This window comes from Epinephelus moara, chromosome 11 (genome assembly GCF_006386435.1).
Source record: "Epinephelus moara isolate mb chromosome 11, YSFRI_EMoa_1.0, whole genome shotgun sequence".
NCBI classification, from domain to species: Eukaryota; Metazoa; Chordata; class Actinopteri; order Perciformes; family Serranidae; genus Epinephelus; species Epinephelus moara.
The window spans coordinates 21155091-21174568 of NC_065516.1; the positions used below are offsets into that span (position 1 = coordinate 21155091).

At 45.2% G+C, this 19478-nt stretch overlaps 1 protein-coding gene across 5 annotated transcripts in view; it reads left to right on the forward strand.

The window, feature by feature from the left end:
• Positions 1 to 19478, forward strand: part of sulf1 (sulfatase 1) — a 41934-nt gene that overhangs the window by 13708 nt on the left and 8748 nt on the right. For 2 of the 5 annotated variants that reach the window (XM_050057060.1, XM_050057064.1), the window contains exons 2-16: positions 2361 to 2659; positions 3151 to 3390; positions 4098 to 4249; positions 7027 to 7196; positions 10032 to 10182; positions 10277 to 10452; positions 10634 to 10762; positions 11379 to 11435; positions 13689 to 13815; positions 16011 to 16224; positions 17284 to 17530; positions 17613 to 17709; positions 17815 to 17909; positions 18078 to 18149; positions 18872 to 19044. In XM_050057060.1, the coding sequence (XP_049913017.1) occupies positions 2485 to 2659; positions 3151 to 3390; positions 4098 to 4249; positions 7027 to 7196; positions 10032 to 10182; positions 10277 to 10452; positions 10634 to 10762; positions 11379 to 11435; positions 13689 to 13815; positions 16011 to 16224; positions 17284 to 17530; positions 17613 to 17709; positions 17815 to 17909; positions 18078 to 18149; positions 18872 to 19044 (2275 nt within the window). In that variant the 5' untranslated portion in view covers positions 2361 to 2484. Of the gene's footprint in view, positions 1 to 1781; positions 1891 to 2012; positions 2067 to 2360; positions 2660 to 3150; positions 3391 to 4097; positions 4250 to 7026; positions 7197 to 10031; positions 10183 to 10276; positions 10453 to 10633; positions 10763 to 11378; positions 11436 to 13688; positions 13816 to 16010; positions 16225 to 17283; positions 17531 to 17612; positions 17710 to 17814; positions 17910 to 18077; positions 18150 to 18871; positions 19045 to 19478 lie in introns of those variants that run through there. The other 3 variants (XM_050057061.1, XM_050057062.1, XM_050057063.1) reach the window with 3 other exon arrangements.

The following is a 19478-nucleotide window of genomic DNA, read 5'->3' on the forward strand; positions in this document are numbered from 1 at the left end:
CTCGCATCCCATTGGTCGTTATGTGTGGCACTTTATTAGCCCTGCCATCTCAGTCGTTTCAGACAGTGTAGCTATTGATACCACTATGGCTAACCACATCAGCACCACAAGGTTTGTATCAGATTCCACAATGGACCGTCTTGTCTGTATTCTCACTTCTTTAAGTTGCATGAAGAGGCTATTGCTGGGAACCATTGGCATGTAAAATTGAATTTGCGCTGGGTGCTAACATTACACCAGTTGGCTGACTGGTTTACAGTTGATTTCAGGTCTTCCACAGCTTGACAGAAATAGAGCCTTGAGTTTTGTCTAGATTTGGGCTGCCTCTATTGTTTCTGGGAAGCTGTCCCATTTATGTAGGAGGACTTGGACCCTCACAGCAGGAGAATGTGTTTTTGTGGGAGAAAGCCTCGTGTGTGTGAGTGTCTTATGAGTTTCTGCGTGTCGCCATGTGTTTGTACAGTAGTTTGTGTTGTGTGTGTAATTCACTGTAAGGTTCTGTGCACTCTGCCACCCTGCGCTGGAGGGGTGTTTGTCCAAACGGCGCCAATGTTTGCACAGGGCTGTCACGATGACTGGGCTGGCTGGCTCGGACACTGCTCGTCTGAAACGCAGGACAGACCAGAGTGCTCTTAAAGCTCCGTCTGACGCTCCTCTTATCACAGGCAACATCTGACTAGAGGAACAGATAAACATTGTAGTGCAAGGAAAAGATCAAAACTCACCTGTTGATCCATTTGATATGTGGGAAGGAGAAGATAATTTGTAATGGTGTTATCTTATGTGGGGCCATCTGTTTGGCACATCAGTGAGAACAAGTGTTTATGGATGTAGGCTTTTTCTGGATTTGCATTTTGCGTTTGGAAAAGGACTAAAGCCACACATTAATATAGTGAGTTAATGACAAAAATAATTTGCACTTCACCCTTTAATCTTATCCAGAGTGCCCTCTGTTATGAGTCAGACACCATAAATGATATCTTATTTGAGGTTATAGTCTCTTTGCCAATTGGGTCTGGCCGTTTTGTGGAAATGAGGGTAAGGGCGGAGCCACCCAGTGGGGTTTGACCAGGCTCAGGTGTCATAGACCTGCCATTTGTTTTCAGGCCATTAACTCAGAATAGCGAGCAGTATGGTGCCACTCAGTGGGACTGCTGTCCATAAGGCTATTTTTCACAGGCAGTGATGGAGTACGTATTTTTACAGCGTCACGGTTCATGTCACAGCCACAAGCCATTTTTTCCACATCTATTATTGTTAATAATTCTTGTATTTATGGATCAACTTTTGGAATTCATTTAAACAAGTGTGATGTCTCTTTTAGTGAAGGCATGATGTATATCTTCTTCTGAAGTTGTGGAAAGGTCAGGCTTAGCGCTGGTATTAATTTTACACTGGTCCCTGGCATTTAGGCAGAGGATATGCAGACTATTTCTGACCAACCATGACATTGTAAGTGAGCAAGAGGCTGCAAAGTGCTGTGATGACTCAGTGGTAATCTGTGATTGGCGACAGTGGCACTGGGGTTAATGTAGCGGAACCCTCTCTCCGCCTCCTGTGCCCCCTAACCCCCTCCCCCCCAGTGTGGTCCCATCCTCCCCACTGGCCCTCTGTCACGCTTGACTCGCCAGGGGGTGACTTTTGAGTGACAGGTGGAAGGTGGACCACGATTGGCTGCCACAGGAGAGTGGCTGTGGGTGTTTGAGTGTGGGCAGCCAATGGCACTGCCTCAGCACAGTTAGCTGAACAACAGCTCTCCAGTGGAGGTAGAGAGTTTCTGTGTGTGAGTGTGTGTTATCTGACACAGAAGGAGAGAGTGAAAAACACAAGAAAAAGTACTTGGATGATGAGAAGAGGCCAAACAAAATGAGACTTACAGGATTCTCTGAGGTGAGATCTGTCTCTGCTTGCGGTTTTGTTGTTTCAAGTGTTTTCAAGGGTTGCTGTGATTTACTTTTTGTTTTTTTTTAGTTAAGGTCAGGAGAGTTAATGTTGAGGGATTTTGTTTACAGGGGAGAGTATTGATGGGGTTTCAGTCAGCACGCAACTTTTGTTGGAACTGTTGGGTAAGTTTTCCTTGGTGGACCATCAAGGGCTAAAGCGCAGAAGAATCTGTTTCGGCTTCTCTGTTTATGGATAAACTGTTGTGTTTGAGTATGATTTGTGAGCAGATGCACACAATTTCTCTGAAGTAAATATGCTCAAATGTTCCCTGAGGGAATCTCGGCTTTTCAATGACTGTCTTTCTGAGAACATAATGCAATTCTCTAGTCCACTACTTTAAAAGTGCCCACTTTAATTCTCTTTTTTTCCCTCGTTGTAATGTCTCCATGTGTTTTTCTCCTTCTGTCTCTTAACAGTTGACCACGGCTGCGAGAGCTGCACGGGTGTGAGTGAGTGGCCTGGCTGGACCTCTTCTCCCTCCCTTCACCCCTCTATTAATCCTCTCATCTACCCATCCCGTCTCTTGTCGTCTCGGGCACCATGCTGATGCAGTGGCTGGCTTGGTTGGCCCTGCTGTCTTTGGACTGGGCTCCAGGCAGCTGGGCCTTCACCACCACGAGGGCTCAGGGGCTGAGGGGTCGCATCCAGAGAGACCGCAGAAACATCCGGCCCAACATTATCCTCATCATGACTGACGATCAGGATGTTGAGTTGGGTAAGGTTGGCACACTTTCCGGTCTTCCTGGAATACTACAGGGCCTATTCACTTTTCATTTGGGTCATCTTACTTACTAAAAAATATTTTTTTACTGTAATTTTGCCTTTTTTTCTCTCTACGTTGGTTTAATCAGTTTCTTTGTCTTTGTGGGCATTTGCATCAAGATTTATGTGGTCCTTCTCCACACATGAAATATTAAATAGAGGCCATAAGCCAGAGCAGAATGGCCATCTGGCCTATTAACTGCTGAATTCTAATTATTTGCCACTTAGAGAATTCAGTGAGAAAAGGTCATGTGATCTGAATAGACTGAACTGTGATTATCCGTATTCTTTGTTGAAGAAAAAAATTATTTTCATTAAAAAAACCAACATTTTTATAGTGTGTATTGACACAACCTAGGCTTCACAGTATTAAAAATGCATACAACAGAATTACGACTTCAGTAAAACTACAGCACTCACTGACCTTCACTCCTCGTCCCCCAGGTTCTTTACAGGTAATGAATAAAACCCGTAAGCTCATGGAAGACGGAGGAACAACTTTTACCAATGCCTTTGTCACGACGCCCATGTGCTGCCCTTCGCGGTCCTCCATGTTGACGGGCAAGTACGTCCACAACCACAACACCTACACCAACAATGAGAACTGCTCCTCCCCTTCCTGGCAAGCTCAGCATGAGCCACGCTCATTCGCCGTCTACCTCAACAACACCGGCTACAGGACAGGTTGGTGAACTAAGACATGCACTCTTATATATGGGCACCTATTGATATACAATAATCAGCATTAAGGGCCTGTTGTGTGCCCATCAGACATCTCTGGTGATGATTTTAATTATGTAACATGGAAAATTGACATTTCTCAGGTTATAATTGGGTAGCATCTCACTTTTTGCCAATATACTGTCAATCACCACCAGCTCAAATCTCTTCCTGGGCCCTCTGTGTTCACTCGTGCTAGTCAATGCAAATTTTTACAGTAAGCTAGACTCCACTGCCCTGCCTGGCTGTCTGCTGTGAGAAATGCAAACACGGTGAGCGTGCCAGGTCGCTGTCGTGTCTCATCAGACAGTGTCTGTGTGAGTGATGGGCAGGCGTTAGACTGGGCAGCTCAGTGGGGTCCTGTGGGCTGCAGCACGGCCTGCGGTTTTAGAGCTGATGCGTTAGTCTGCAATTAGCCTTCTCTAGAACAGGCTGGCTCCCTGCCCAGCCTATCCGAGAATGCTGTGCAGTGAAGCCAGGGGAAAGGAGACAAGCTAAAAAGTTATGCGTCACACACACATACAGACAGAGAGAGAAAGATAAAGTCACACAGCCACATAGAATTGTGATTTTCACAGGTACAGGCATACTTAAAAGAGGAAAACGTGCATTTATGGACTGAAACTGCATATTAAAAGAAACCTTCCCTTCTGTCTCCTTTTCTTCTTCAGGCTTCTTCGGCAAGTACCTTAATGAGTACAATGGCACCTACATCCCACCTGGGTGGCGCGAATGGGTTGGATTGATCAAAAATTCCCGCTTCTATAATTACACCGTCTGTCGGAATGGTTACAAGGAGAAACACGGTGCAGATTATGCGAAGGTATGTGTTCCTGTAATTTCTAAAAAGGGACCATTAACTCAATCCCTCATTTGTTTCCCCTTTATGACCTAATATAAAGACTTCGTCTGACAGATTGCAGGTTCCACTCCACTTATAAATACAGACAGCGAAGCACCTCACTTATCACAGTGTTGTGATCTAGGCTGGCAAGAATTCTCATCCGAGAATTAAAGGGAATGACTCGAGGTGGAGTCTCCTCTTTCTGCAGCATCCCTTTATTATGACGCACCTCACCTCAACATGTAGACACTGTAAAACTGAAGCATATTTATGAGAAACCCTGTGATAAATACCACCCTGCATTTGTTTTTGTCTCTCTTGTGTCTGTCTGCCTTTCCCCCCTTCTTTTTGTCTCACTATGAAGTTTTGCAGGACGACTTTGTGCTATAATACCATGATAAAAAAGAGGGGGGAATTTTATCTTACCACTGTCAGAGTCAGAGATGAACACTGTGGTTACACTGTCTCTTGTAGCCTTGGCTGGCACTGGTCATCAATCTTTCCCAGATGTTTTTGTTAGACCTGTCAGTTTGTTTTCGCAGCTCCATGCCAGTATCTTCCCAGGTAGCGTAGTCCTGGGTACATGAGGAATCCGTGAGGAGGGTTTATAGTTTGGATACATGTCAAGTTTCAAGATGGCCTGGCCAAAAGATGGGCAAACAAATGTTTGGACTGCTATTCCTCTGCCAACTTGGACTGAGGTGTAAAGTTACCCACAAGCTGAGGCCGAGGTGTTTACATGACATGGGCTTGGTCAGCAGATTGTGGTTTGAGACCAAATGGACACACTTTTTGCTATTTACCGTCTAAAACCATTAACCTGTCACTGCGAGGACAACCACAGCTCCTCTTTTTAGATTCACACAGGGTGAGAAGGTCGTGGTATTCCACACAGAGCGCAACTGGCACACCCCGTCATTGTGATCGCATGAGGCACTTGCCCCGTGATTTCATTCAATTTGGTCCCATTTGATTTTCCATCCGTAGGAGGATGAGTTCATTGAGGTTAAGGCCTTTGTCAGAGACCTTTTGCGTGAGATATAGTTGGAGAATATGATCCATACACTTTTTTCCCTTCAAATTCCATTACAGAAGACAACGGTCACAGAGACACAAAGCAGGCCGCGTTGCAAGCCAGATGTGCTATGTTGGTGTCATCGGTGCTAGCAGGAACTGATCAGAGACCAAGCGCCTTGAAATTAACTGAGAACTTCTCATGAGCAAATCTTGTAAATGCAAAGCCACAACGCCCTGCTGCAATGACAGTCAAACCATGGAGGTTGTTATACAATTTAAAATGTCAGAATCTCACTGCATGTCATGGGTGAAATCAAACCATGTGTGAATGAGCTTGTATTATGTGGCTGCCACTTAGTATGAATCATCTCCAAATGGTTCTGGGATAAGCGATACTCTTCACCTCCCTGACCATTTTAGAGCTGTTGGCCAGGCATTCCCCATGACACTGTTGCTTCCTTCTGACCTGCCAGAGCCCTCAGCAGCGGCGGCTCAGATTCTGAAGAGCTGGCAACACGGAGGAAACAAGTATGGCAACGCTACGCCATGTGCACGCAATCACCAGCCTCCATGGGCATGTGAACCCACCAGGCCATTAAAGCTGGCCTGGCTATAAAGCCTATTAATAGAGACAGGATGAATCAGCCAAACCCACTTCTGACATTTCAGGAAAAATCACCCTTTACCCTTTCATTCTGAACCTGGCACTCCCTTCCACATGTGCCAGACAACAACTGCGGCATGCCAAAGCTGCAGGTAGAGTGGTTAATCTGTTGGAAACTTGGCAAATGCTGTTGTGATTTTAGTTCAGGATGTGACCTACTGTATGCTTAGAAAGACAGACTCCGCCCCGCCTGGAATAAAGGTTGTGATAAAATGTCAGGCCTGTGGGTTGTTTGATGTGACAATATCACATTTCCTGAGCCTAAGCTCTCCACCGTAAGTTATAGTCTCATTCATTCAGTTGTCCTCTCTTTGCACATACCACGAGAATTTGAAAAACAGAGCACTCAGGGTCTTTCCCATTTCCTGTATACAAGTCATCACTCACTCCAGTTCATTTCCCTAGTAATGCCTGAGGCTTATATCTGTTGAGGTTATTGTGTCTGATTTGTGGGTTCCATTATCTCCCGGAGTGACTCAGCGACAAGGAAACAAAACACATGTTAACGGAAAGGGGATAAAACGAAATGAAGCTAAATAGGTGAGGCGGAAGCTGAAGGAGAAAGAGAATGGATAGCCCGGAGAGGAGTAGAGGGTGGGAGCTGTCATAACAACATACCATTTGGGAGCGCCAGGCTCCTCTCACCATCAAGTGGTGTCACATTCAATAGTGCAGAGATTCACTGATGAAGCAACAGCCCATATACTGTATACATACACACACACACACACACACACACACACACACACACACACACACACACACACACACACACAGGCCCAAGCGTACTCTCACATTTACACACACACAGGCAAGCTGCCAGCTGTTGACTCGACAGATTGGTAGTGTAGTGTACTCAATGGCCCCAGTTCATATCCCCACTGGCCCCTGTGCATTTATTTGAAAATGACTGGATGAGGGAAAGCAACATGTCATGGTGATTGGACTGCGAACCAGTTTTATCAAAGCTTGTGTTGTTTTGCATTTCCCCCCCTCAATTCCACCTTTAGCCTCCTCTAGATGGGATTTTAGCCCTGCAGCACCTAATAACTCCTGTTTATTCACTCTTCTCCAGGACTATTTCACAGATCTGATCACCAACGACAGCATCAACTTTTTCCGCATGTCCAAGCGTGTGTACCCTCACCGCCCTGTAATGATGGTCATCAGTCACGCCGCTCCTCATGGCCCCGAAGACTCAGCTCCACAGTACGCTGAGCATTTTCCAAATGCTTCGCAGCACATGTAAGTCACATTCAGACTCACATTACCACACATGCTCAAACACATACACCCATCAGGGTTCCCACTTCAGACTTTTAATCCTATAAAATTATGAAAAATTATGCTCAAGAGATTATATATACACAGACATCCCTTTCATCTGCTGCTTTTTTGGATTTTTTTCTCTTTAACATCCAATTTGAGTTTTTATGATTTGGTGTACATGACATTATAGCACTCACGTCCCTCAATCCCCAGTGATGACAGGTTGCTTAGGAGCTGCTCAGGCCGACGACTCGGCAAGCGTGAAATCAAAATGATTTATCATCCAAGAATAGCCGGGGCACATACCATGAATAAGATCAGGGATGGCTTTTTTACGGAGCACAGCTCATGCCAAGCCCACATTGGCCTCCCACAACTCTCATTACTGAGCCAAGGCAGCGTTGCAATACTCTGTGTCTTTCCATGGCAACATGCCCTGCCATCTCTTGGTGGGCCCTCCAACAGGCTCCCAGGATGCACTACTCCTCTGGGTGGGGGGAGGGATGGTGTTTTTAGAGATGTAGATGTGAGGTTCAAGGCTGCCATTTCTGCTTTCCTTTTTCTTTTCGCTTCCCAGCCACTCCGCTGTTTCTCGCTTCCTTCCTCTCACTTTCTATCCCACTTAACATTCCCCTCCATCTGTTTGCTTGACCTCTCGGCCGCTCTATCTGTATATCTCTGTGTCTCTCCCTCTGCGTCTCCCAGTGTCTTGTCTCGTTTTCTTACCCCTTGCCACTCTCCCAGCCCTCCCTCCCCTCCTGTGAAATTCGCAGAGGACTTCCTGATCCTGTCCATATCAATCAGTAGTTTCTCCCTGCGGCTCTTGGGACAAGAGGAATGCATTGTGTGCTCTGGAACACCCTTTGTGACATTATTAATTTATTTTTAGCTCAAGCCTCTGGGTGAAGGGGTGGATCTGGGGCCCGGGGGTGACTGAAGGGGTTGCCCCAGTGATTGTGTGGAGGTGCAGTGTGTGCCGAGTATGTCGTGTGGTTACTGTGGCAGCGCAGGTGGTTGGTATGGGTGGGTGTTTGTTTTGGTGTTTGTTGACTCAACACTTCCATAACACATATGGAAAAACTTTTATTTTTACTGGCAAATGCTGTGGAGCAAATTCCTTTAGAAACATGATTTTGTTTTTGACACTGTTCCACTCTGAGTTGGTTGTTAATTCTCTGCAAAATCCAGTAAGTCCCTGGGAAGGTCATCCACTAATGGAAAGATATGACATGAAGCGTATGTGGTCTGCTGCTCTCCGTCTCTGCAGCAGATGCAGCGTACCTCTTATTCATAATGCATACAGTTGGGACGAGACTGCGTGGCAGTAAAGGAGGAGCTGCCTCATAAATCAAATGAGCGTCTGTACTTTTGACAGCAACAATAGCAGGGGAGGGTTTGATGTTAATGTCATTAACATTCCTCACTGAAGGTGTTTTTACTCCATCTCTTAGATGTCAGCCAAACTCTTGACTTATTTTAAACACTATAGATCTGTTGTGGTTTCTCAATGGCATGTCTCTCTATAGTAGGGAGTGATTGTAAGTTATTCAGGTCGTAGCTCAACAAGTTGCTTTAGGGAATGTCAGTAATCCTCATACTGGATGTGTCTATGTTAAGTTTTGTAAGGTCAGGAGGCATTCTGGGGCGAACAGCAGGCCCTGCGCTGCTGTAATCCAGGGCTAATACCACCAAACACCAACCTATATGTGACAGGTGGCAGGTGTGACCTCTCCTATGGACTGGCTTCGTTCCACTGACCTCTGCATTCCTGGTTCCCTTGTGCCCAGGGCCCCATACCTTGGTGGCCCATTGCCCAGAGACAGGTCCCTTTGTGGGGCTTATTAGACCGCCTGGCTAGGTGGGTGAAGAGTTCACCCTTCTCACAAAGCAGGCCTGAGGAGACGAGGGCAGAAGGCAGCTCACTCAGTCAGAGCAAAGCAGCTCCCATAGCAGGTCTTCATTAAGTATCTAAGTCTGGATACTTTGTTCAGCGGCTGCTTATTCAGGGGTAGAACCTGTTCATTTATAGTTTGCTTTAGGAGTGAATTACTTAGAGACCTTAAATATGACTGTGAATTCTGGGGCTAACTACATAAGTTTGCAGTATATTAATCATATATTATTTTGCTTTGAATAACACAAACTTTGCAGACACAGAGTCAACATCATAATTTACTCTGCTGTTTATCTCTCTCCTGTACTGTACAGCCAATACCACAGACAGGTGAACAGCTTCTCTCAGCTATAACTCCACAAACAGGACTGCTTCTCCCTCCCTCTTGCTCTTTATCCACTCTTGTTATTCCCCGTTTCAAAATGACCATGACTTATTGAGTTTTTGGTCCAGAAGTTGTTGCAAACTTGACTTTGGGGCCTATTATTTTCTTAAGCATGTGCCAACCCTCAAATGACTTGTCCATGCCAAGAGCGCAGCAGAGCCGGCAGACTCTCGACTCTGTGTGAGGGGAGAGATGGTCAGAGAGAGGTGTGGAAAAACAGCTAAGGTGCTGGCTGCTGAGTATTAAGACATTTCCTTCAACAAACAGAGCGGCTATTGATGCGTGTCGAACGCAGTGGACAACTGTGGCACCTGTTACCGAGCAGTAGTTTGTGAAAAGTAGCAGACAGGTGTTTTTTGGCATCGTAAATGGGGTCGTAGCTGTTACGTGCTCTGATAACTCACCATTTAGATTTTCTTACTTCTATGTGACTTCATCAGGCAGACAGTGTACATGTTTGTCCTATCAGTCCTTAATACAGGCAGTTTTTTCGCATGACTGTCTCCTCTCTCCGTCCTTTGTACACTCATAGCACCCCCAGCTACAACTATGCCCCAAATATGGACAAACACTGGATCATGCAGTACACAGGCCCCATGAGACCCATCCACATGGAGTTCACCAATTTCCTCCATCGGAAGAGGCTGCAAACACTCATGTCTGTGGATGATTCAGTGCAGAAGGTAATGAGCTGTTTTTTAGGAATTTCATATCTGTTTCTCAGAGGCATGTACTTTCTTTAAATGTCTTCTCATCCCCATTCATTTGGTTTCATAGGTGTTTGAGATGCTAGAGGAAACTGGTGAGCTGGACAACACTTACGTCATCTATACAGCAGACCACGGCTACCACATTGGTCAGTTTGGGTTAGTCAAGGGCAAGTCAATGCCTTACGACTTTGACATCCGTGTGCCGTTCTTCCTGAGAGGACCCAACGTAGAGCCTGGGGCAGTGTAAGTTTTTTTAGCTTACATTGTCTCTACGTTGACCTTGTATAAGGTCAAGAATGAACTGCACTGTGTGTACTTTGACCTATCTTTCTCGCAGGCTATTTTTTTCACGTGTCTTGGTTTTGTTATTTAATATCACTGTATGTATCTCAGAAGATTAACATCATGTGCATGTACTTCTCAGAAACCCGCATCTGGTACTGAACATTGACCTAGCTCCCACGATTCTCCACATTGCTGGGTTGGATACCCCTCCAGACATGGATGGAAAGTCCATCCTTAAGCTGCTGGAACAGGAAAGGACTGGCAATAGGTCTGTATGGATCCATCATGCCATGCTGTAATAGATATCATGTACAGTAATTGCACAGTGTGCATGATATGTGCAACAGTCCTGTTCGTTTGTCGTTATTGAGCAAATGCAAATTTCCATAGCCCAAATAATTGCGCTCCAGCTGAGCACAAAGTGGGTTTAGGGCAATTTGGTGGATTTTCCTTGGCTGTAGGACTTTGGCTCGAATTCACTGAGGTTATTCTTGTGAAGTTTCCCGTAGAATTTGTTTGCAAGTTGAATCATTTGTTTCCCCAGGAAACCTACTGCACAAACATTTTCAGAAAGAGCCATTGACCTGTTATGAATGAAAAATCATTGTCCTTTACCAGGCATTAAAAAGAGCACAAAATATATCTGTACTATTAAAGAAAAAAACAGTCGCTTAGAAAAACATTTCCAGAGCAACAGAAAGAACGGAGATAATCCGTTTAATGCTCAGAGAGCATTTACACGATTCCCTTGAACCCACAACGTCTTGAGTCTGCTATGATAAACTCCCCTAATGTTGGCTAGCTGCATGCCCGACATACTGTAGCTGATGGCGAGTGCATAGGCCATATGAATTCTATAAACTTTGTGCTTTTTGTTTTCCCAGATTCAAACCCAACCGGAAACCCAAAGTCTGGAGGGACACATTCCTGGTGGAGCGAGGGTAAACTCTGGTTCTTTATTCCCTTTCCACACCACAGGCACATCCATGTCGTTGCAGAGCATTGTGTGTCACACAAACCTGACAAAGCATCTCAATGAACCCGAAATGTGCAAGGCTCAATGCGTGGTCCCAATTCCAGCAACAAAGCCGCTTTTCCCAGTTATTTGTTATCTGACAGACATTTCCTGACCACAGTCGGCTTGGAAGGCAATGAGGGTGGAAGAGGTTGAAATATTCATTTTGGTAAACCTATAAGCGGCTTGCAAATTATGACAGTTCACGCAAGAGGCCCTGACACGTGTAAAAAGGTCATTTGATCATTTGCAAAAGAAAAAGCAGAGTCTTTGTCTTTTGAAGGGACCTTGCATCTATCGAGCACATGATCGGGGCCTTAAACCTGACTTGGCCTGCTGTTCATGCACTGGCGGAGACAGACGGAAGATAGCTAGACACATGCAAAATAAACAAAGGCTAGCCAGGCTCAGGATGATGTTACCTGAGGAATGGCTGGAAGGCTCACACTCAATCCACTCACAGGACATGTCACCAGCTCCCCCAGTGTGGAATGCAGCAGCCACGCTGTAGCCAGCGCTCGACTGTTTCCCCCAAGCCTGTTTTCTTTGTAGTGCACGCGATCGCATGCAGCACATGCTCCCTCACAAACCCTGTCAGTTCTTTATTTAACCTCCCCTCCGCTGCCAGATATATGTTGCAGAAAACGATACCTCCAATCTGACAGCCTGCTTTTGTTCACTTAACATGTTAAGCTTTGGTAATGCCAGGGTTACGCTGACAGAAATCTGACAACTTGGAGAGAAACAATCCCATCAAGCTTCAAGTCTTTGCATGATGCAGGTGCCCAAGAAGAAAAGAATGAAATGAAATGAAATTAAATAAATAAAAACGGGAAAGACACAGAGGCATTGGTAGGAAAACGAGGGGGGAGAAAACACTGGTTGGAGCCAGATTGTGCTGGCAGCATGTGTAATGATACTGTATATTACAGTATGTCACCCATACAGCTGCTGTTTTTCCCCACTATCATTTCCGCACAATCCCTACTTCTTTTTTCCAAATTGCTGGCTTGGCCCATCTCCTTTCCACTAATTTGCTCATTTGCCAACATCTGCAGACACGCATCCAAGAGTACAAAAGAAGCACTCGTTAGCTGAGCTGCTGCGCATACAGATCAGTCTCCTGCTGGCCTATGTTTGTATGACAGAAGAACGAGCGGGTCTATGGACCGCTGTGTATGAAATGAAAGAGTGTAACCTTTGACATGTCGGGGCTTTAGCTCTTTTAATCCATTCCTCCATTTATCCACACTGTTTATAAAGGCTGTCTGCTTGTGCGCCTGCCTCTAAATACTGAGATTAGCCTCCACAGACCTCTCACTCTTTTTCCCTGGCACAGATGTAGCAGCACACACACACAGTAGCTAATGTTTTTTGTACACTTCTCTCACTGCTCATGTGATATTCTCTATGATCTAATATCCTCACATGACCTAACAGTACTGTTCCTCTGAGCCTGTGAAACGCTGACTGACAGCTGGGGCTGACTGTGTTGTTTGAGAATCTAATAATCGACGTAACGCAGCCATCAGGGAGTGACATCCACAACAACTGTTCGCTCCTTAATCACCCTTGGCTAAAGGCTAGAGACTGCAGCCAAGGCAGTGTGTGAACATTGGCTTTTTTCCCCTGGAACAGAGCGCTAGACAGGATCAGACAAGACAACGGCCCTAGTCTTGCAGGGCACAGGTTGTTCTGTGCTTCGTTGTCGCCGTCACTCTGTCTGTGGGTCGCGAGCAGCCAGGGCATGTTGGCAGAGAGTTGGTAATAGAGCAGGGGGATGGGGGGAGGGAGGTTGGCATGGCCTTAGCAGAGACTCAGCCAGGTCTTGCGGTGGTAGCGGAGGAGAAAGGGGCAGGGCAGTTGAACGTGATGCCAAGCCAAGGTCAGACAGCTTGGCCTGGAGCTGAGCACTGGTGTGAGGCTGAGCTGAGCTCCATGCCCAGACCCTCTGGCACATACACACACACGCTACATAACTCATCCATTCACTGACCATGACCATGAGAAGCACACAGGACTGACCGTAACAGAGAGTAAAAAACAGGAAACAGTGAATAAAACTTTCAGCTCACTCCAGTTCAGTAATACCTTAATAGTTTAATAGTATATTCACTCCTTGAATGAGCCTTTTAAAGCTGATTTCCTCTTAATTCTGTTGACTCGTTGTGTTGTGCAGAAAGATCCTGAGGAAGAAGGAAGACTCAGTGAACACTCAGCACACCAACAGCCTTCCCAAGTACAAGAAGGTCAAAGAGACTTGCCAGCAGGCGGAATTCCAGACACCCTGCGAACAGCCTGGACAGGTAAAACAAACACGCCCATGTGCAAATGAAAATGAGTTCCCCTGATATCCACTAAGGAAAGTTGCTTCAGTTCTTTCCTAACAGTAATGAGTACCACTCTAGATGTGACCTCGTGCTGCCTGTTGAGCTATGCTGCAAAGCCAAATGTGAAATAGCCATTCATAGTACATCACTTGGTTCGTAATTGGACCCTATTGCACTGTTTTGTGGTATATTAATCTGTTGGTACTTCCCTTTCATCTGTGCCCATTAATTTTCTGGCAGACCAGCAGCCAAGTGGTACAGTATGTGGCCTTGGAGCACACAGACCAGAACAATACAAATTGTTACAAGTCTCAGGTAGCGTTAAATGACAGGCGGAGTTTCTGAGGGTTGGGCTAATGAATTCCAGATCCAGTTTATGGTCATATAAATGTGTGTACGTAACAATCAGTTATTAAAGACAGCGATGGAACAATTCCAGTTGAGCTCAGCAGTGTGTTGTGTTAATGCATGCGGATACTGAAAGCGTGTGCACCTGTAGTCGTGCACAAAAAAGAGCAGAGCCGTCGTCTTGCCGCTGTAATAATTCACAGTGTTATATGTTGGTGCATAGCATGAAGGATAAGCTTTGGTCATAAGTGGCCTGTCTGGTATGATTTAACATGACCTCCCAGTGAGCAGCCTGAAAGCCAGTGGTGTGTGTCTTACAAAATTACAGGGGAAATGGTAGTTTCGCACAGCAGGGAAGTGCTTTATTGCTCCTCTTCATTTTGTCTAATCTCTCTTTTCCAGCTCCTCTTCTTCTGTATTTTACAGTTTGTTTTATGCATTTAAATGCCACAGAGGAAAAAAAATGGGTCAAACTGGAGCATTGTACTGAAATAGTTAAAAGGGTCTTCAACAAGGACATCAAACCTCAGTCTTGAACCCAATTTAGGTTCGAATGAGAGAAGTTTTGTTTTTGAAACGCCTTAAAAGTTACTGCCTTTTGAATATGACCACACGATCTTGGTTCAGACAAACCAGATTTTTCTAAAAGCAAAGCCTCTGTTGTGTTTTTGTCGCAGAGTTGTTGCGGTTCTTTGGAATCGATCATGTGATAACGCTACGGGTTTGTTGTGGGTACGGCAGATTTACTCACCAGGGACATAGAGAAATCTCTGTTACTCTATGTTTTCGGGGGTACATCACAGTGTGAGTGGCTTGCGGTACTTTGGGTCTTCCACTTTACCGCTCATGTGTCAGCCTGCATGGTCATCCATGTCTGCTCCTAACTAACCCCCCCCCCCCCATCCTCCTCCTCAGCATCTCATCCATCTCTGCTGTCCTGCTGCTGCAGTGGCACTGTTGTGCCTTAAAAGCACTCACAGGAGGGAGGGCGAGGGAGGAGGATAAAGACAGACAGAGATTGTTTTCATCCCTGAGTGACAATACATCTCTCCCTCTCCCTCCCCTACGTCTTGTCTAATGCTGATATAACAGCTTTGTTTGGCCCGTAAGCCCTTCGTCACTATATGAGCCTTCCAGAAGAAACCTGAGCTGCTTTATGGCTCTTTGTTTGGACCCTCGTTCCCACACTCACCGCTGATGATCCGCACTGCGCCCTGCAGATGTGTCTCTTTCATTTATACAAGACCAAACCAGCGGCACAACTCACAGCAATTAGCCAAGGCTTTCTTTTCCTGATGGGAGTAAATGTTGAGAAAGACACAGAAAATGTAGGCAAGTGCGTGGATACGTATTTACACAATTACGCTGGTGACGCACTTGGCACAGACGCACTCAGTGTGAGGTTGATGGGGGGCTTCCTCTCTATTTTCTAGACACCAGACAGGCCCTGTTCATCTCATGTGGTCAGTTTGGTTTATCTTTCCCGCTGCTTTTGGATGCCATTCTTTCCCACAGGCTGAGATTTCCCTGATATATCTGTCAGAAGCATGTGTTTCTCATGACCCCAACACCAAAACAGAGGCTTTGTCGGAGATTAAGTTTTTCTTAGATTGGTAACATCTCTAGCACTTATTATTAGCTCTGCCAGAAAATCTGTTCATTGTTAAAAATAACGTGGAGACTTCCAAAAGGATACAGATCAAGGACACTTGATCACTTGAAATCTACACATAGAAATTAAGTTAGCTGAAAGAATGCCTGAAAGAATTCCTGAGGGAATATTGTTTCTCCGTATTTATTTCTGTTGTGGTTGCTGTTGACAGAAATGGCATTGTGTGGAGGAGATCACAGGGAAGTGGAGGATACAGAAGTGTAAAGGTGGTTCCAAAGAAGGCTCCAGGAAGAGGGCCCGCAGCCTGAAGCCTCGCAGCAGTTATGACCACAGAGAGAGGGGCTGCGACTGTGGGGACACTCTCCTCAAACCCTCCAGAATGGACCGCCGTGCCCAACGACAGTTATCTGGCTCAACAGGCCAGCGTAAGTATACATGACTCTTCATCTAATAATATAGAATACAGTGTCCTTTAAAGTGATGAGGGATTGGATATATGTGTATGAGTGTTGTTATTTCAGTGCAACAGTAGACGATTTGGCATGCATGTGATCAGCACCAGGTTTTTCTTTACTTGTATTGATGTCTCTCAATACCAGAAGAAAAATAAGTCTGCAAAGGCTCAAGCCTTGACTTCCTGTAACTGATTATTTATGCTTTAAGGGGAGACATATGCATGGAAAAAGTAAACATCCTGCAACAAGTACTGCAATTTGTTCTGTGGATGCTGTGTTGCGTATGTGTGTGCGAGAGTATATGTGTGAGTGTGCTGTCAGGATTGTGGTTTTGAATTGTTTGATGCCCTCTAGTGTCGCTTAGAAAAGGTGCAACTGAAGCAGTGTTTTACAAGTGTATACATTAAGGACTTTCCAGTCAATATAAACACACAAGCCAAAGGACGTATCTGACAGCATGACGTGTGAAATGAAAATACATGGGCTTTACTGATTTAGGAGGCATAGCGTAAGTTTCTGCAGCTGCGGTTCTCTCAATCGAAACAACATCCAAAGATGGAGTTTGATTATGTCATGAAGTTGTGTGGGACCACAGAGGTTGTTGCTTTCGTTGTTAAACTACTGCCCAGTACTGGATAAAGTTTACCAAGTATCCACGAAAAGACAAACCATTGGGTCAGTAATCACATGCAAAAAAATTGTTATTTTGACCCAGTTTAAAACAAACCAGCCATCTGTTTATGGGGTTAATAAGGTCAGCTACTGTATATGAACTAATACAACCCAAGACAACCCAGTAGAAAGACCCAAATGCCCACACCCTCAAACTGGGTTAGTGACTTGTCAGTATTTCTTAGGCTGTATGAGCAATGATTGGGATGCGTTCCAGAAATGGCCCAAAAATTATACTTGGATGTCAGAAACAGTTTGATTCATCAGTAAAACTGAAGTAAGGCGTCGTATAAGTGTACCTAACTAGTAAAGTAGGAGCATAAAGGCATTGTTTGACTCAAGTTTATATGTTTATAGGTTATCAGCCACGTTTTGTCCACACCCGGCAGACCAGGTCTCTGTCTGTGGAGTTTGAGGGTCAGATATATGACATTGACCTCCAAGCAGACGATCAGTCAGCTGTCCGCCGCCGCGTCATCTCCAAGCGTCACTACAGCCCAGACGACCCAGACTTTAATTTGGGGTCAGATGATGGTTCAGAGGAAATGCTGGCGGATGACACCAATGCTGTGGGATACCCAAACTCTGTGAAAGTTACCCACAAGTAAGAAAGACTTCACATGCATATATACTGTGTGTCTGCCAAAAGAGCAGCATGTGACTGTTTTTTTCTGCATCTGTTTCAGGTGTTATATCTTGGTGAATGACAGTGTTCATTGTGAAAGAGAAATCTATCAGTCCTCCAGAGCCTGGAAAGACCATAAGAGCTATGTGGACCATGAGGTGAGTGTACGCAGGTCAGGTTGCTCATTTTGTTTGTGGTTAAGGATTTGTCAAAACAGATAAAAGATAATTGATTGCATTTGCTATGTACATATTTAAATCCAGATTGAAGCACTTCAAGACAAAATCAAAAACCTCCGGGAAGTACGAGGCCATCTAAAGAGGACACGACCGGACGAGTGCGACTGTGGAAAGAAGAGGTTAGTATTTTAAATTTCACCTCAGAAATATGTTTCTCTCTTTCATGTTATTCCCACAAGGTATCTATAACTTGTTTTAGGCCTGCCTGATGCAAAACCCTATAGGAGGCCACACCTAAAAAAGTTTTCTGCCTGGTCCTTAGTCTCTTTCTCTGTTTATAAAACCAGCTATTTTAACAAAGGAGACAGAAACAAGGCAGAGAGATTGAAGAACAGGAATGATCACCTCCACCCGTTTAAGTGAGTCTCTCTTCCCCTTTGATTATGAGTTTGCCCCATTTAGTGTCACCCTTCCTTATTTGTTAAACTGACCGTGACTTGCAATGGATCAAGTGTGAAAATGCTGTTTGACTGTCCATTGCTAATAATCTGCATGGTCACTGCATGTCAGGTTTAAACATAAAGCTCACCTTCATTTAGATGACTGTGTAGATCCCAGATGAGCAGCCCAGCATGTGTGTGTTTTGGATGTGTTGATGATGTTTGTGTAGAATTTTTTATTCAGTGTTTGGTCCTTGAATGGAGTTTAAATGACAAAGCAGATGCATGGCCAGGGATCTATTTTATGTGTGTCTGGAAGTGATTGAGTCGCATGGAAAGCTAGTATGACTCAACAGAGGGGAAATCAGTCAATCCCTCAAACACAGTGATCAACTTGCACCAGGAAACATTGGAAACAGATTATGCCAATACAAAGCAGCTGTTTTTCTGCTGTGCCTGTTCTGCGTTCAGGCAGGGAGGAAAAGGGGACAGTGGCTAGAATGTCATCCCAGAGAAAATTGGACCTAGTAAGAGCTTAAACATGAAAGTAAACAGACTGTCACATCCTGGCATCGGCGATGCCTTCTGGAAGTCCCCTCCAGATCCTCCACCACTGTGGTTGCTGGCATTAGAGAGGGTAGAGGCTGATGTCATCTTTGCATCAACACTGTTTTGTAATTCTCTCACGTTTCTGCCCACAGGGAGGCAGCGCAGGAAATCGACGGGAAGGCGCAGTTGTACAACGAGATCCGGAGAAGGAAGAAGGAAAGGAAGGAGAAGAAGAGGCAGAGGAAGGGAGACGACTGCAGCCTGCCCGGCCTCACTTGTTTCACACATAACAATGACCACTGGCAGACTGCTCCCCTCTGGACATGTATGTATATCGACTTCAAGCTCCTGAAGCCTGATTTATGGTAGGCCGCTTAACACTTTCAATGAGTGACGCTTGACAGAAACAATGTATTTTCAACACAAAAATGTGTTGCACAACACCATGCACTTGGAGAATTTTGTTATGCCACAGACAATGTCATATGTTGTTGCACAATGTGATTGGAAGTGTTAGTATCATCCCCATCGAGAGAGTAGTTTTTAATCCACACCGACTTCGACCAGCACTCAGCTTCTCTGGCCACAGTAAGCAGCCGTCCGTCAGCAGCAGCTCCTGGAGAGCTGAGAAGACAGCGGTCGGCCAACCTGCCTTCACCAGGCTGACTGACAACAGACATTTACTGAAACCAAATTATTTTTCATGTCAGCTCCATTGGACGACATCAACAATATTTGTATTTATTGATTCATGAATTT